The sequence below is a fragment of the Lithobates pipiens genome, unplaced genomic scaffold, assembly GCF_037356315.1.
Source record: "Lithobates pipiens isolate NorthernLeopardFrog02 unplaced genomic scaffold, aLitPip1_a1.2 Scaffold_3, whole genome shotgun sequence".
NCBI classification, from domain to species: Eukaryota; Metazoa; Chordata; class Amphibia; order Anura; family Ranidae; genus Lithobates; species Lithobates pipiens.
In genome coordinates this window covers 171,700,662-171,717,615 of record NW_027507790.1, presented here as the reverse complement: position 1 = coordinate 171,717,615, position 16,954 = coordinate 171,700,662, and the positions used below count along the sequence as shown (strand labels likewise).

The 16,954-nt window shown below is 42.6% G+C and overlaps 1 protein-coding gene across 3 annotated transcripts in view; it reads right to left on the bottom strand.

Annotated features, from left to right (window-relative positions):
• Positions 1-16,954, bottom strand: part of TNPO1 (transportin 1) — a 281,541-nt gene that overhangs the window by 159,703 nt on the left and 104,884 nt on the right. For all 3 annotated transcript variants that reach the window (XR_013263933.1, XM_077462501.1, XM_077462500.1), the window contains exon 4: positions 10,182-10,288. Coding sequence is in view for 2 of the 3 variants with exons in the window: in XM_077462501.1 (XP_077318627.1) it covers positions 10,182-10,288 (107 nt within the window). In the remaining variant the exon portion in view is untranslated. The remainder of the gene's footprint in view (positions 1-10,181; positions 10,289-16,954) is intronic.

The window sequence follows — 16,954 nt, the reverse complement described above, 5'->3', positions numbered from 1 at the left end:
AAAAATGGCCTGCATGGCAGAGTTCCAAGGAGAAAACCACTGCTGAGCAAAAAGAACATCAAAGCTCGTCTCAATTTCTCCACAACACATCTTGATGATCCCCAAGACTTTTGGGACAACATTCTGTGGACCGATGAGACAAAAGTGGAACTCTTTGGAAGGTGTGTGTCCAAGTATATCTGGCGTAGAAGGAACACCGCATTTCATAAAAAGAACATTATACCAACAGTAAAATATGGTGGTGGTAGTGTGATGGTCTGGGGCTGTTTGGCTGCTTCAGGACCTGGAAGACTTGCCGTGATAAAAGGAACTATGAATTCTGCTGTCTACCAAGAGATCCTGAAGGAGAATGTCCGACCATCTGTTCGTGTACTCAAGCTGAAACGAACTTGGTTTCTGCAGCAGGACAATGATCCTAAACACACCAGCAAGTCCACCACCGAATGGCTGAAGAAAAACAAAATGAAGACTTTGGAGTGGCCTAGCCAAAGTCCTGACCTGAATCCTATTGAGATGTTGTGGTATGACCTTAAAAAGGCCGTTCATGCTCGAAAACCCTCTAATGTAACTGAATTAGGACAATTCTGCAAGGATGAGTGGGCCAAAATTCCTCCAGGACGCTGTAAAAGCCTCATTGCACGTTATCGCAAACGCTTGGTTGCAGTTGTTGCTGCTAAGGGTGGCCCAACCAGTTATTAGGTTTAGGGGGCAATCACTTTTTCACACAGGGCCATGATGGTTTGGATTTTTTTCACCTTTAATAATAAACACCTTCATTTACAAATTGCATTTTGTGTTTACTTGTGTCGTCCTTGACTATTGTTTAAATTGGTTTGATGTTCCGAAACACTTAAGTGTGACAAACATGCAAAGGAACAGGAAATGAGGAAGGGGGCAAACACTTTTTCACACCACTGTAGCATCCATGGGCACCGCTGTTTTAGCAGTTGAGCCGTTTGCAATAGCAGGGATGTCTGGGGAAGAAGCGCCAGCTTCTGACGCCATGCTGACCCTCGCTCGCTTGCCACAACTTAAGGCTCATAGCAGACTGAGGGGGGCCCCCCGCAGGACTCCCCACCCTGACAGAGTGCTGCGCCATGCTGCCACTGACAACTCTACCCTGTGTCAGTCACCAAGTGCCCAGATTTAAAACCTCGCTGTTCTGAGGTAAACAGATACAAGCATTAGAGATAACCTGCGCTGAGGCTACAAGAAAATGGGTGTCATAGCAAAAAACAAACAAAAAAAAAAACACCAAGAAAACCTTCTGGAAAATGGCTGATGGCACAAACACTGCATAAGACTACAGGAAAATGGCAGCGGCCTCTCCTCCTGCTCAAACAGCCCAAGTACCTCACAGTGAAGAAAAAAAGGGCAGAACACACAAAACTGACCCCAACAGTCAGCGCAGCCCCCTGCCAAAGCCCTCCGTGACTGGGGATGAGGTGCGGTGTATGTACCTGGATGGGGGTCCATGCAGCTACCTACACTGTCCAATCAGCTGTCATCTCAACCTGGGAACACTGCTCCTTCAAAGAACAGTAGAGTGGTGAGAGATAGACACGCGAGTGAGATGGGATTGATAGTTATATGCTTGATATTTTTATATGATTTGTAAGTGCACATTTGTAAGGGGGGATTTTTTTTTTAAATCATTAAATCTTTACTGGATTATGCTATGTGTACACTCCTTTCTTGTTATGAGCAATATCTAGATGGAAGGATGCAGTGCCTGTATAAGGAATGTATGCAATTGATGCATTCATCTGGTAAGTTCATTACCACAGGAGTTTTCACACGCTGTGTGGTAACAGGATTCAGTTTGGACTCCTACCCCATATGAATTTTTAACGATGGACTTATGATTCATTCATTTAAAATTTGGACACTAGTTTTAAGTTTTAGCGCTGCTAATGTTATAGCTTCACTGTAGCATATTTAAGATTAGTTTATATATATAGCGGCTGCTTATGTATCTGTTAGGAAACATCAGTATTATTCTATGAGCGCTGGGAGAGAGGGACCAATTACTTTTGTTTTTGACTACTTTTCACATTTTTAAGAAAATTACCCCAGTGTTGTTTATACAACCCAGAAGTATGGTATGGGATAAGACTACCAGATTTCTCAGAATAGGCCAAAACGTGCCAAGAGAGGGCTGCATGACCAGGAGAGCAAGTTGGGTCTGGCAAACATATCTGGCCACATACAGACGGTTTTAGAAATACTCAGATTAGGCCAATAGCCTCAAAATATTCATATCAGTGGACATTTAGCAAACAAAGAATCCTAGATAGTTTAGATTGTAAGCTGTAATGAGCAGGGCCTTTTGATTCCTCCTTTATTGAATTGTATCTGCTGTTATAAAGCTCTGTGCAAACTGCTGATGCTATATAAATCCTGTAACATACCATAACATGGAGAGATCAGATTGCACAAGCTGTTATGTGACTAAGGACACAACTTAGTTATGCATAGTATATCATTCCAGAATGTCATTACATATACATATACATATACATATATATATATATATATATATATATATTTTTTTTTAATAAATGCATATAATTGTATTCTGTTTGAATGTTTTTTAATGTCTACATTAGTCTAGAGCAGGGATATGCAATTAGCGGACCTCCAGCTGTTGCAAAACGACAAGTCCCATCATGCCTCTGCCTCTGGGTGTCATGCTTGTGGCTGTCAGAGTCCTGTTATGCCTCATGGGACTTGTAGTTCTGCAACACCTGGAGGTCCGCTAATTGCACATCCCTGGTCTACAGCAAGGTTTCTCAACTCCAGTCCTCAAGTACCCCCAACAGGTCATGTTTTCAGAGTTTCCCTCAGATGAAACAGCTTGTGGTGATTACCAAGGCAGTGAGAAACTGGTCAAATCACCTGTGCCAAATAATGGAAAGCCTGAAAACATGTCCTATAAGGGGTACTTAAGGACTGGGGTTAAGAAACATTGGTCTAGAGCAGGGGTGTCAAACTCAATTTCATTGCAGACAGAATCAGCATTATTGGTTGCCAGTGGCACAAAAAATATGTTTGAAGAAAAAAAATAAAAAATGATTGCAGCCACTGTGCTCTTAAACGCTGTGCCACTGTGCCCATCAAACACTTCTGCTGTGATAATTCACAGTAAAAGCCGGTCTGTGGGTGCCTGTCTCTATACAGCTGGCCTCTTACTACAGAAAAACATGCAAAATAAGCAGTTGAATTTAATGCTACGGGATCACTGCCCTTTAACACTAACAAAATATCGGGCATAATTAGGCTGCAAGTTACTTTAACTGCAGTGATTTTATCACATCAACATGCAATGCTTTCTTTAAAGCAGCACTCCAAGCACAGATTTAAATAGGAATTCTATAAATTTCTAATATTAATACCTAAACTTCTTAATGTCAGCCTCCTGTAACCCCCTGCACAGCAGCACTTACAAAAAGGATAGGCAGCAGAATAAGTGTCTGAGCTCTACAGTATTGAGCAGTGCTCGTTGGCTTAATGCAGATGCTAACAGAAGAGGAAAACATGCGATACCCCTCATCAGTATCATGCTGATACTTCACTGCCCAATCAGTAGGCTGGAGCATGAGGGACTGCAAAGTAAGGCCTCTTTCACACGGGGCGGATCAGTAAAGATCCGCCCCGTGATGATCCGCTCGCTCAGCGGGAATCGCTCCGTTGTCCCCGCTGAGCTGGCTGCGGACAGGGCGGTCTCCGCACACTGTGCGGGGACCGCCCTGTCAGCTCTCCGCTCTCCTCTATGGGGATCGGACGAGCACGGACCGTGTGTCCGTTGTTCATCCGATCTGCAGACGGACAGAAAAATAGGATTTTCCTCCGTCTGCAGAATCGGACAGTTGCGGAGGCGGACAATAGCGGGTGTCTGCGGATGCTCATCCGCAGACACCCGCTATCCCATAGGGATGAATGTATGGCCCGTATTTCATCCGCAAACGGATGGATGAAATACGGACATACCATCCGCATGTGTGAAAGGGGCCTAAAACTATTACTTTCCTTTTGTCCAATTTCAGATGGATAAGTACAAATACTGTAGCATGAGAGGAGAAAGTATGTAGAACTGTGCACAGAGATAAGGGAATTTATGAAAACTGGAGCAGACAGAATCTGGAGCAGCTGTGCCTGGCAACTAATCAGCTTCTAAATTCAGCTTGCTCATTTAACCACTTCAGCCCCGGACCAATAAACACCTTAAGGACCAGAGGTCTTTTTCCAATTTTGCACTGCGCTTCTTTAACTGGTAATTGCGCGGTCATGCAATATTGCACCGAAACGAAATTTGCGTCCTTTTCTTCCCACAAATAGAGCTTTCTTTTGATGGTATTTGATTGCCTCTGCGATTTTTATTTTTTGCGATATAAATGGAAAAAGAGCGAAAATTTTCAAAAAAAAAAAAGATATTTTCTTCTTTTTGTTATAAGAAAAATCGAATAAACTAAATTTTAGTCATACATTGAGGGCAAAATGTATTTGCATGTCTTTAGTAAAAAAAATGTCAATAAGCGTATATTTTTTGGTTTGCGCAAAAGTTATAGCGTCTACAAACTAGAGTACATTTTCTGGAATTTACACAGCTTTTAATTTATGACTGCCCATCTCATTTCTTGAGGTGCTAAAATGGCAGGGCAGTACAACCCCCCCCCCCCCAAATGACCCCATTTTGGAAAGTAGACACCCCAAGGAAATTGCTGATGGGTATGTTGAGACCATTGAATATTTTTTTTTTGTCCCAAGGGATTGAATAATGACAAAAAATAAAAAAAATTTTTTTTTTTTTTACAAAAAGTTGTCACTAAATGATATATTGCTCACACATGCCATGGTTATATGTGGAATTGCACCCCAAAATATATTCCGCTACTTCTCCTGAGTACAGGGATACCACATGTGGGGGACTTTTTGGGAGCCTAGCCACGTACGGGACCCCGAAAACCAAGCACTGCCTTCCGGATTTAAATATAAAATGCTACCAAAAAAACTGTTAGCGATCGCAGGGATCAGGCCTGACTCTGCGATCGCTGCAGTTATGTGTTTAGTGTTTTGTAAGTGACAGTGATCGATCGATACTGCACTTGGGTGGGCTGGGCAGAGGGGCAAAACGCAGGTGCTAGCAGGTATCTGGGCTGATCCCGCTAACAATGCGTTTTTTTGGAACCCTAAACTGCTGGGGACGCTAGTATAGATCTGATCAGATCAGATATTGATCTGTTCAGATTCTATACCACTACTGGAGGTTTATGCTTTGCGTGTGGGTGTTAGCGGTACTGGCACTAACCTAGCGCTGCCTGGGGCGACGCAGACCCTGACCCTAAAACCTAATTGATATCACCCGCCGGGTGATCAGGGGGTTAAACCTTTATTGGGTAATAAATGGTGGGTGCCCTGATGCTATAAAAAGTAAACTAACCAGAGTCACCCATAACACTTATACGGTGATCACTGGTGAAAGGGTTAACTAGGGGCAATCAGGGGGTTCAAATTTTTATTAGGTAGTATATGGGGGTCCCTGGTGCTATATAAAAACCTGACGGGGAACCTAAATAACTAACTGGCTAACCAACGTCACCAGTGACACTTATACTGTGATCGCTGGTGAAAGGGTTAACTAGGGGCAATAAGGGGGTTAAAACCATTATTGGGTAGTATATGGGGGTACCTAGCGCTATAAAAACCTGGCGGTGAAGCTAAAAAAAAATAACTAGCTACCTAGCGGCACTAGTGACACTAATGCAGCGATCAGAAAAACGATCGCTTAGTGACACTGGCAAAAAGGGGGTGAAAGGGTTAACTAGGGGCAATCAGGGGGTTAAAACCATTATTGGGTAGTATATTGGGGTACCTAGCGCTATAAAAACCTGGCGGTGAACCTAAAAAAAGAAACTAGCTACCTAGCAACACTAATGCAGCGATCAGAAAAATGATCGCTTAGTGACACTGGCAAAAGGGGGTGAAAGGGTTAACTAGGGGCAATCAGGGGGTTAAAACCATTATTGGGTAGTATATCGGGGTACCTAGCGATATAAAAACCTGGCGGTGAACCTAAAAAAAGAAACTAGCTACCTAGCGACACTAATGCAGCGATCAGAAAAATGATTGCTTAGTGACACTGGCAAAAGGGGGTGAAAGGGTTAACTCTAGGGGCAATCAGGGGGTTAAACCTTTATTGGGGGGGGGGGGGTAGGGGGCAACCCTGGACCGAACACTAACTGCCCTGACAGTTTTTACTGTTACAACTGACACTGAATGCAGTGATCAGCAAATAAATGATCAATGCAATCAGTGACACTGACTGGGGAGGGGGAGGGGGGGAGGGGGGGCGGGGGGTTTGTGTACCTATGTGTCAGTGTAGTGTTTTGGTGCACTTTTTGTCTTCTCCTCGTAGTCCGGTCAAAAAGACCGCCCCGAGGAGAATGACATCACTTCCTCCTTCCTGTGTATACAATACACAGTGGGAGGAAGCTTCTCATTGGCCAGGAGCGATCCAGAGGGGGTGGCCAGAAACCAACGGCCATCCCCTCATCACGGATCGCTCCTGAAGCGAACCGGACCACCGTATCCAGCGGGAGGGGGTCCGATCGGACCCCCCACCCGCTGGAAGGCAGGCACGTACATGTACGTGCTTGTGCCTGCCTGTGCCATTGCGATGACATACAATGGCAATACAGCGGTCCTTATGTGGTTAAAGTGTTTGTTAACCCAACATTTCATATTTTGACAAGTGCCTGCTGTACCATGTACTTGTATGAGAAAGTATCCTGTTCCCTTTGTATTGCTTCTTTTGTGTGAAATCCCTTGGGTTATTGCTACTCCCTCTGCTTTCCTATTAAAAACTGACCACTCTAATGCCTGGTTTACTCAATAAGATTATTGGAAGAATGATGGTCTTTTTTTTGCATGCTAACCTCAGATTGAACCTGAAGTTTATTAACCACTTCAGCCCCGGACCAATTTTCAGCCTAAGGACCAGAGGTCTTTTTACAATTTCGCACTGCACTGCTTTAACTGGTAATTGCGCAGTCATGCAATGTTGTACCCAAACGAAATTTGCGTCCTTTTCTTCCCACAAATAGAGCTTTCTTTTGATGGTATTTGATTGTCTCTGCGATTTTTATTTTTTGCGATATAAATGGAAAAAGACCAAAAATTTTGAGAAAAAAAAAAAAAAAAGATATTTTCTACTTTTTGTTATAAGAAAGATCGAATAAACTCAATTTTAGTCATACATTTAGGACAAAATTTATTCAGCCACATGTCTGTAGTAAAAAAAATGTCAATAAGCGTATATTTATTGGTTTGCGCAAAAGTTAAAGCGTCTACAAACTAGAGTACATTTTCTGGAATTTACACAGCTTTTAATTTACGACTGCCTATCTAATTTCTTGAGGTGCTAAAATGGCAGGGCAGTACAAACCCCCCCCCCCCCCAAATGACCCCATTTTGGAAAGTAGACACCCCAAGGAAATTGCTGAGGTGCATGTTGAGCCCATTGAATATTTTTTTTTGTCCCAAGTGATTGAATAATGACAAAAAAAAAAAAGTTTACAAAAAGTTGTCACTAAATGATATATTGCTCACACATGCCATAGTTATATGTGGAATTGCACCCGGAAATATATTTTGCTGCTTCTCCTGAGTATGGGGATACCACATATGTGGGACTTTTTGGGAGTCTAGCTGCGTACGGCATCCCGAAAACCAATCACTGCCTTCAGGATTTCTAAGGGTGCAAATTTTTGATTTCATTCCTCACTACCTATAACAGTTTCGAAGGCCATAAAATGCCAAAATAACACAAACCCCATTTTGGAAAGTAGACACCCCAAGCTATTTACTGAGAGGCATGTTGAGTCCATGAAATATTTTATATTTTGCCACAAGTTGCTGGAATATTAAACTTTTTTTTTTTTTGCACAAAGTTGTCACTAAATGATATATTGCTCACACATGCTATGGGCATAAGTCAAATTACACCCCTAAATACATTCTGCTGCTTCTCCCGAGTACGGGGATACCACATGTGGGGGACTTTTTGGGAGCCTAATCGCGTACGGGACCCCGAAAACCAAGCACTGCCTTCCGGATTTAAATATAAAATCACTGGTGAAAGGGTTAACTAGGGGCAATCAGGGGGTTCAAATTTTTATTAGGTAGTATATGGGGGTCCCTGGCGCTATATAAAAACCTGTGTGCCTGTGTGTGCCTATGTTAGTGTAGTGTTGGTGCACATTTACTGTGTCCTCTCCTCGTAGTCTGGTCAATAAGACGGCCCCGAGGAGAATGACATCACTTCCTCCCTGCCTGTGTTTACTATACACAGTGGGAGGAAGCTTCTCATTCGCCAGGAGCGATCGAGAGGGGATGGCCAGAAACCAATGGCCATCCCCTCATCCCGGATCGCTCTTGCAGCGAAACGGACCGCCGCATCCAGCGGGAGGGGGTCCGATCGGACCCCCCACCCGCTGGAAGGCGAGCACGTACATGTACGTTCCTGTCGGTGCCATTACACCGACGTACATTGCCATGCGGCGGTCTTTAAGTTGTTAAAGTCATGAAAATTCTCATACAACAGAATAAAAATTTGGAATTATGTCATGTGTTGTAGCGTATTTGCATTGCATTTTCAAACGACAACTGTACAAACGAAAACCATATGATCTGGCATCATACAAAAAAATAAAAAAAATTGTGCATGTTCGATCAAATAATATCGGGTGAACTGCCCCGAGTGGATTTTCGAAAACTCTGTACTAACAATCAGATTATCGCACGATTGCTTTGAAATCTGTATTTTTCGTACGATTTTCTGATTGTGTGTGTATGGGGCTTAAGGAGGAAAAAACATCTTGCTCAGTTCTCTTGCTGTGCTGGGAATTCAGCCTGCTCTCCACCAATGATCAGATTTGTCCTGACATGCTACCCCTGCAGAGCCATTCAGTGAGAAGCTTAGTGTACTGTTGCTCTCCCCCCCCCTCGGCTCCTATGCAGCTAACAGAGGGAATGTAATCACTTATATTAAAAAAAAAAAAAAAGGGGGGGGGGTATGTTTATAAATGTTTTAACTTTCATTTCTATTTGAAACTAAATGGGTTGTTTTACAAGGTGATCGTATACAATTACTATAAGCCTCGATCTCGCATAGCCAAAACGTGTATTCCCACTTGCAATTTTCATGCGCTTCAACATGTTGCGCATAGGGCAGCCAATTCACTTGAATGAGCTGCCATATGTGTCATTTGTTATGCAAAGAAACTCATGTACCTTTTTGGACGATTCTGCCAAGTGAGTTTTTGACGTGCGATAATCGCCAAAAAAACAAACTGCGCTTGGAGTGCTAGTAAGAACGAATGTCATCCAAACACATATTGTACTTTCCCTGCGATTTGGAATTGCAAGCAAAATCACAACGATTCTGCCCGCGTTTCCAAATTGCTAGGTGTCAAGTGGAGCCTAATGGCCCCTACACACGATCCAAAAATTGGAAAACCGATCATCCGACTTTTTTCGCTTAATAGTCACAAGTAGAAATTGGATAAGGTTAACTAAAGTCACAAAAATTACCGTACGACAGAAAAAATACAAAATAAAATAATCGGAAGTGATGTCATGTGTTATAATATATTTGAATACTATTTTCGGTCTTCAACTGTACTGACAAATGAAAAACGTATGATCTGGTATCGTACGAGGAAAATGTCCGCGCTTGTTCGATCGAACAATAAAATCGGATGAATTGTCATGATCAGCTCTTGAAAGCTCTGTACCAACGATCCGATTATCGTACGATCGCGTCAAAAGATGTATTTTTCGTCCGATTTTCAGATCGTGTGTACGGGCCATTAATCATATTCCTCCAGAGAATGTTTTCAACCATTTAAAGTAGAACATTGAGGTACACAATTGAGATCCTGATATGCTATTTTTCTGGAGTTCTACTTTATCTAAATGAAAGCCTTTAATTTCTAACGAACCAGTATGAACCTTCCAGAAGGCATCAGTATTTTAACATAGATTTAGAATTGACTTTTACAATCAAAACACTAAAACCAATAAAATGTATGGGGCAAATGCAACAGATACTTGCTGTAAAAACATCAGTGAACAGAAAAACACATTTCATAAGCACTACAGGGACACTTAAATATTCTTACTTCACATGTGTTATAATCCTCCGAGTCCAACAGACTACACAACTTTGGCAACAGTTCTGGCCAATTCTGCAACTCTCCTTTTGAGGCAATCGTCGTGATCAAAATTCCTAAAAACACAATAAAAAACAGATATGTAAAAATTAGTAAACAATGGCCTTCACACACAGCAACATAAGGCCTCTTTCACACTGACGTCCCGTTCAGGCCCGCCTGTCAGTTTTTCAGGCGGACCTGAACGGGTGCTCCATAGAGCTCTATGGAGCGTCGGATGTCAGCGGTGACATGTCCGCTGACATCCGACCCGCTCCGATCCGAAAAAGTGTAACGGAGGAAAAAGCTATTTTTCCATCTGTCTGCGGATCGGATCGGGTGACGGCGGGCACTGCGGTCCGTCGTCATCCGATCTCCCATAGGGGAGAGCGGCGCTGTGACAGGTCCGTCCCTGCGCAGTGTGCAGAGACGGAGCCGTCATCTCCCTGCTCAGCGGGGATCGGCGGAGTGATCCCCGCTGAGCAAACGGATATCCACGGGGCGGATCGCCCCGTGTGAAAGGACCCTAACACTTTAACTTTCCCCACACCTGACTTTCATAAATGATTTCCCTGGGGAGGAACGGTTTCTTAAAAGCCTGTGAAAAAAAGGGGGGGGGGGGGGGGGGTGCAGAGAGCTACTTTTTTAATTGTCATTTTTGATGATCCAAAAAAAAAAAAAAACCAAAACAAATGCAAGTAGTATTAAGTGTTGCTGGAAAGACACCAATGATTTTCTTTTAAGCCAGCTGTCAAGAGTCAAAAAAATACAGTCCACTTTTCGATGCTTATAGGAATTTGAAAAGCATGTCGTAACAAATGAAAGCTTAAGGCCTCATGCACACGGACGTTTTTACAGCCACTTTTTTGAGCTTTTTTTGCAGCTTAAAAACGGCTGTCCATGTTAGTCTATGGCTTCATGCCCACCTAGGCGTTTTTGAGCTGCAAATGGCATAGGCGTTTTTAAGCTGTAAAAAAAATCCAGGACCAGTGCGTTCCGTGGCATGGAGCTAGAGCTGTAAAAACGCGAATCGCGGGGAAAACGTGCAAAAACGCGCAACATATTTTCTTTGTTTTCTGAGTGCTATAGCCAAGAGATGTGTTTCTTAAAAAACGCTACTTAACGCTAACGTTAAAAAACGCGCAAAAACTTGCAAAAACGCCAATGCAAAACGCGGTAAAAAAAATCACGTTTTTAACAACAATTTTTCCAGGCATCGGAGCTAGCTTTGCAGCCAGTTTTTTAAAACGTCCGTGTGCATCAGCACTTATAAAGGAAGATAACACACTTAATAGGAAAAAATGAATTTTTTTTGTACCGAACTACTACATTTGTCGGCTTAGTATTTAGAAAAGGCTCCTTTCCCCCAGTTCTTAGTGCTCTTCTAATGTGTTTGTTTTCTTCTCTACAAGCAGTTTGTATGTAATCTGGCACTTGTCTGCATTTCCAGTTATATAATTGCGTTGCCGATTTTTGTTCAGCGATCTCCAGGCATCTTAAATTCTCTCTTTGTATTCTCTCAATGTATGCCGCTACTTCCAAGGACCGAGTACCCTGGAAACAGTTTTTTTTCTTGCTTTCCTGGGGCTCTTTCTCCCATTCTGTCATTTTCTCGTGCCATGTCAAGCCTGAAGGCATTTCAAACTTTTTACATTTAACCTTATGTGTGGGGTCTCATGTATGGCTACCTGTCATGTCTTTACATGGGAATAGACTACTCTTCTCTTGCCTCACAGGGCAGTCATGCTGTGGGATTCCATCCTCCTCTTCACCACATCTTCGGGTACGACTTGGGGTAGGACGTACCCCCCCCCCTTTTCTTTGTAATCTTTTTTAATGGGGGGGGCGCATCGTCACGGTACACTGGGAGGGGGGTCCAGATGAAGCCTTCACCAGTCTACAAACACCTTAAGGTAGTGGTCTTGGTCTACGAATCAATTCTGTGTAATGTACTGTACTCCAAAGTACAAAATGTATAGGTACATCAAATTTCCTATTGTCTACGCGCACTGTAAAATCCTTTTTTTGAAGGCCACTGCCGCAAGTCCCATCCCTCTTCATTTATCACTCTTTGTTCTGCTTTGCTACAAAACGGAGGCATGCTGGTATTGGGAGGGGTTATTTTGGACTGGCCTACAGTTTTGTTTGCCAGTGTCCAATCCTCCTTTAGGCAGCAAAATTAGCCAAAAAGTTTAAAAAATGTTGACTCTCAATGGACACCAAGAAAAGGATTAAGGCGAGTACAAAATTTAAATTTGATAAGAACGGCTTCATAGCCTGTAAAATAAAATGAGTGACTTGACAATCCACAGCTCTGATTAGAGGAGGGAAGGGCAAAATTAGAACTCATGGCAGAGTCTGAGGGTTGCAAGCCATCAAAATATATGTATTATGATAAGGGGTAGAAGAAGTTCTAGCTAGTGGAGCTAACCACACATTTAGGGAAGAGGAGAGTCCCAGTGATGCTTGTGTGGGGAAAGCCAAGTACAGGATGTCTCAAAAAGGTCCCTCAGCATAACATGAGAGGATTTCTCAGATGGGCAACCAAGCTACCAATAAGTATGTTCCTGAATATGGAAACAGACAAATGACATGCTAAAGGAGCGTGTCGATGTTACACCCAGATACCCCAGAGAGCATAAAGTCAGGGGAGGTGCCTGAAAAGGAGTGATCAACCATGAAGTTGAAACGTGAGCATCAGCACTGGGGCATATGGTTCAAAGAAACAGGCACAGGAGCTATGTAGTTGAAGGAGGATTTTGAAAAGTAGTTCTATCAACTGACATCTGCAGATACATTATCAGACAAAAGTGGCACACACTAGTCATGGGTAAGAATTAAAGCAGTGTTTTTTTTACATATTTGCGTGTGTCCAGCATCCATCACGGAAGCTGATCATGATGAACTGAGTCTGAAGTCTCTCCTGTGGAAGAAACGATCTGGCCTAAACTACATCCAGTACTAAACCCAAATACTTCAGAAAATATTGATGGTGTAGACTCATTATTTGAAGTTTTAGAATACATCAGAACCAATGTAATGTTTGGACAGTCAAATAGTCATGTTGGCCAGAGCCCTCGCCGACTGTGGAGGAGGTAGTCAAAGTATCCCACAACTGGGATGCCACAAAAACAGAACGAGGCTAGTACAGGGCCAACACCTTGGTGAACTCCCAAGGTGTACATGATCAGGGGAAGAGCAAGGCCACAAATTAGTTGCATTAAAGGACCCACAACAGAATGAGAGAATTGCAGATAAGCTAGAAAGATGGGCACGTGCATCCTTGGCATCCACAGAAGCCAGGAGAGCTCAATTGGTCAACAAAGTGGATTCAATGTGAAATTTCTTGGCTCAAAGAATGACATTTAAAAACTTCAAGGTCTAAGATGAGACAGATACTCCATTTGATTTGAACAGGCTCAAGTAAAACATCTGTAACTGTTCTTCCAAAGAAACTGGGAAACCTCCTGGTCCAGGCAACCCAAGAGGACTTGATGGGAGATCTGCCAACCTGTGTGGTGACAAATGAAGTTGGAAGTAACTGAGGTGGTTTGATGGAACAAAGTTCCAGCTTGTATTTCTGGGATACCACCTCCTACACCCCACGCGTCTGAAATGCAAGCTCTCCAAAGATCCACAAAATGCAATACAAGCAACCCCCTAGTTCAAGCTTGGTCCTTCACGTTAAAAAGACTTCTTCCACCGATATGATAATTGCTTTCTTAAAGTGAGACACTGCCAGATACACAATGGTGATAAAGCCACTTTTCCACAAAATACTACCCAAAAGGTTACAAGGCTTTTCAGAGTATCTCCATCGAGGGGAGAAAAGAAGAAAAAGTTGAACAGTAGGTGCATTGGAAGAGTCTTTGTTGCCTTAGGCACTTTGAAACAACCCAAGATTGAAATCAGTACTAGTAGAAGGAACAGGCTGATCTAGTTTCAGAATGGTGTGTACTACATCAATAAGAAAAAAACAGGTCTTCTCCTAATTTGGGAGAAAGAGCAGTGAACTGACTACAAGGGGCCCCGTGCTTACAAATAAGATAGGGACTGTAGGTTTGTTCTTAAGTTGAATCGGTTTGTAAGTCGGAACAGGTACATTTTTTAAGTGTAGCTCCAGCCAAAAAAATCAATTTTTAAGCTTTTTGGATAACAGACAAGGGTCATCACCCCTGTAACATTTGTTTAGCTGTCTGTGCCCTTGTACAGATGATTTCACCTCACTTTCTGACCCAATGATAATTGTATTTTGAAAATTTGGGGCTGTTAGGGAAACAAGGATTGGTGATAAGCATCAGTGGAGACACTTTTTTCACATATTAATTCTTACAGGAGACAATTTCCCTGCCTAGAGGTAGATTTCCTCTTCCTTCCGGTTATCTCCCTCCGTTTGTAAGTAGGAGTCGTTTGTAAGTCGGATGTTTGTGACAAAGCCACAGGAAAAACATGCAATCTGCAGGAGGTGGTGTTGGAATGTGCTTGCTGCCTTTGTGATAGAAGTCAGAAAATAACTTGGCCATTTGGACTATAAAGGCTTTCCCAACTATTAAAAACATCAGTCAAAAGGAAAGCGTTACTGGTCATATCCAACAGTTAGAGGGGACTCTAATAGCTTGGAAAAGCCCTGTGATCGAATTACTAATATTGAAACACACTTACTAGGATTTGGCTTAACCAAAAAAATTGTCAGCACACTTTGAGATAAGCAATCGCTGTTCAACAAAGTTTGAAAACCTCGACTGTCTTACCTACAACTACCACCTGAATAGCGGTGGATTAGCGGTGGGGCGGTGGCGGGCTCCTGGCCAGCTGTTTTCCCTTACTTCTTCTCCCTACTTCCTCCTGTACTCTTGTCTTGCCCCTTCTTTGTACCCTTTGTACTTGGTTGCATTCACATGGTAATTTTTTTCCCCCTTCTTTAACCACTTTCAGACCGGACCTGGCTTTGCTGGCTTAAGACCAGACCACTTTTTGCGATTCGGCACAGCGCCGCTTTAACTGACAATTGCGTGGTCATGCAATGTGGCTCCCAAACCAAATTGATGTCCTTTTTTTCCCCACAAATAAAGCTTTTTGGTGGTATTTGATTACCCCTGCAGTTTTTTATTTTGTGCGCTATAAACAAAAATTGAGCGACAATTTTGAAAAAAAAAAAAAAAAAAAGAAAAAGGCATTTCTTTTTACTTTTAGCTATAATAAATATCCCCCAAAAATATATATTAAAAAAAAAAAAAAAAACTTTTTCCCCTCAGATTAGGCCGATGCGTATTGCTCTACATATTTTTGGTAAAAACAAAAAAAAAAAAAGATCGCAATAGGCGATTGGTTTGCACAACATTTATAGCGTTTACAAAATAGGGGATAGTTTTATGACATTTTTAGTACTCTTTTTTTTTACTAGTAATGGCAGCGATCTTTATTGTGACTGACGTTATGGCGGACACATTGGACATTTGAGAAATTTTTGGGACCATTGTCATTTATACAGCAATCAGTGCTATACAAATGCACCAATTCCTATGTAAATGACACTGGCAGTGAAGGGGTTAACCGGGGAGTGGCAGTGTAGGGGTTAAGTGTGTCCTAGGGGCTCGTTACTAACTGTGGGGGGCTGGGCTGTGTGTTAGAGAACACTGATCTCTGCTCCAATCACATGGAGCAGAGATCAGTGTCACTTGTTGCTAGGCAGAACGAGGGGATGCTGTTTACAACGGCATCTCCCCGTTCAGCCTCCCCGTGAGACGATCACTGGTATCCCCTCGGCGATAGAGTCCGTGGAACCCATGACCAGACTCACGGGATTCCCGACCGGCACGCGCCGTCGGTGGCACACACGAGATGGCAGAGCAGCAAATACAAATGGACCTACTTGTACGCCAATTTGCCTCCCCGTGCCATTCTGCCGACGTACATCGGCGTGCGTCGGTTCGGATGTGGTTAATTATTCATTATAGGACATGGTGCTTATACAAGTATTGTAATTCCACAAAGGCCATAGATTTATTCCTCTATGGTATCCCAAGTCCCTTATCTTGGGTTGGGTTCCATATTAGAACTTTATTACAGAGTTCAACACTCATGAGATACTGCTGTTAGCCCTCCCAGGCTTCCTTGACCCCAGGAACAACACCTCACACCATATCTAGCTCCCAAGAGCATTATGCTCAATTTAGCTATGTACTGAAGGATATTTTGCCCTTATGCACTACTTTGATTGTTGCACAAAACATTTTCTATTGTTTAATTGTACACTTTGCCATCAGAGAAGTATTGTTACATTTTCCTTTTACTGAATAACAAAGTACTGAAATAGAAAGAGGACGAATGATGAAAAACTCGCAGCTAGGAGCAACATACAGTGGATAGAAAAAGTCTACACACCCGTTAAAATGTCAGGTTTCTGTGATGTAAACAAAATGACAAAAATGAATCATTTCAGAACTTTTTACACCTTTAATGTGACCTACAAACTGTACAACTCAGTTGAAACAACAAACTGAAATCTTTTAAGTGAAGGGAAGTAAAAAATAAGACAAAAATAGGATTTTTTGTACTCACCATAAAATCCTTTTCTCTAATTCACTGACTGGCACAGCTCCTCTCTTTAGACCATTGGGTTGTTGCGCCACATTTAGGAGAGAACTAGGCATAACATGTTAACATGTAATGAAAAAACTCAGAACTTCTAGTTCCGACCAAGGGGCGGTCCCTTAGGCAACAACCCCTGAGCCTGCCATGCA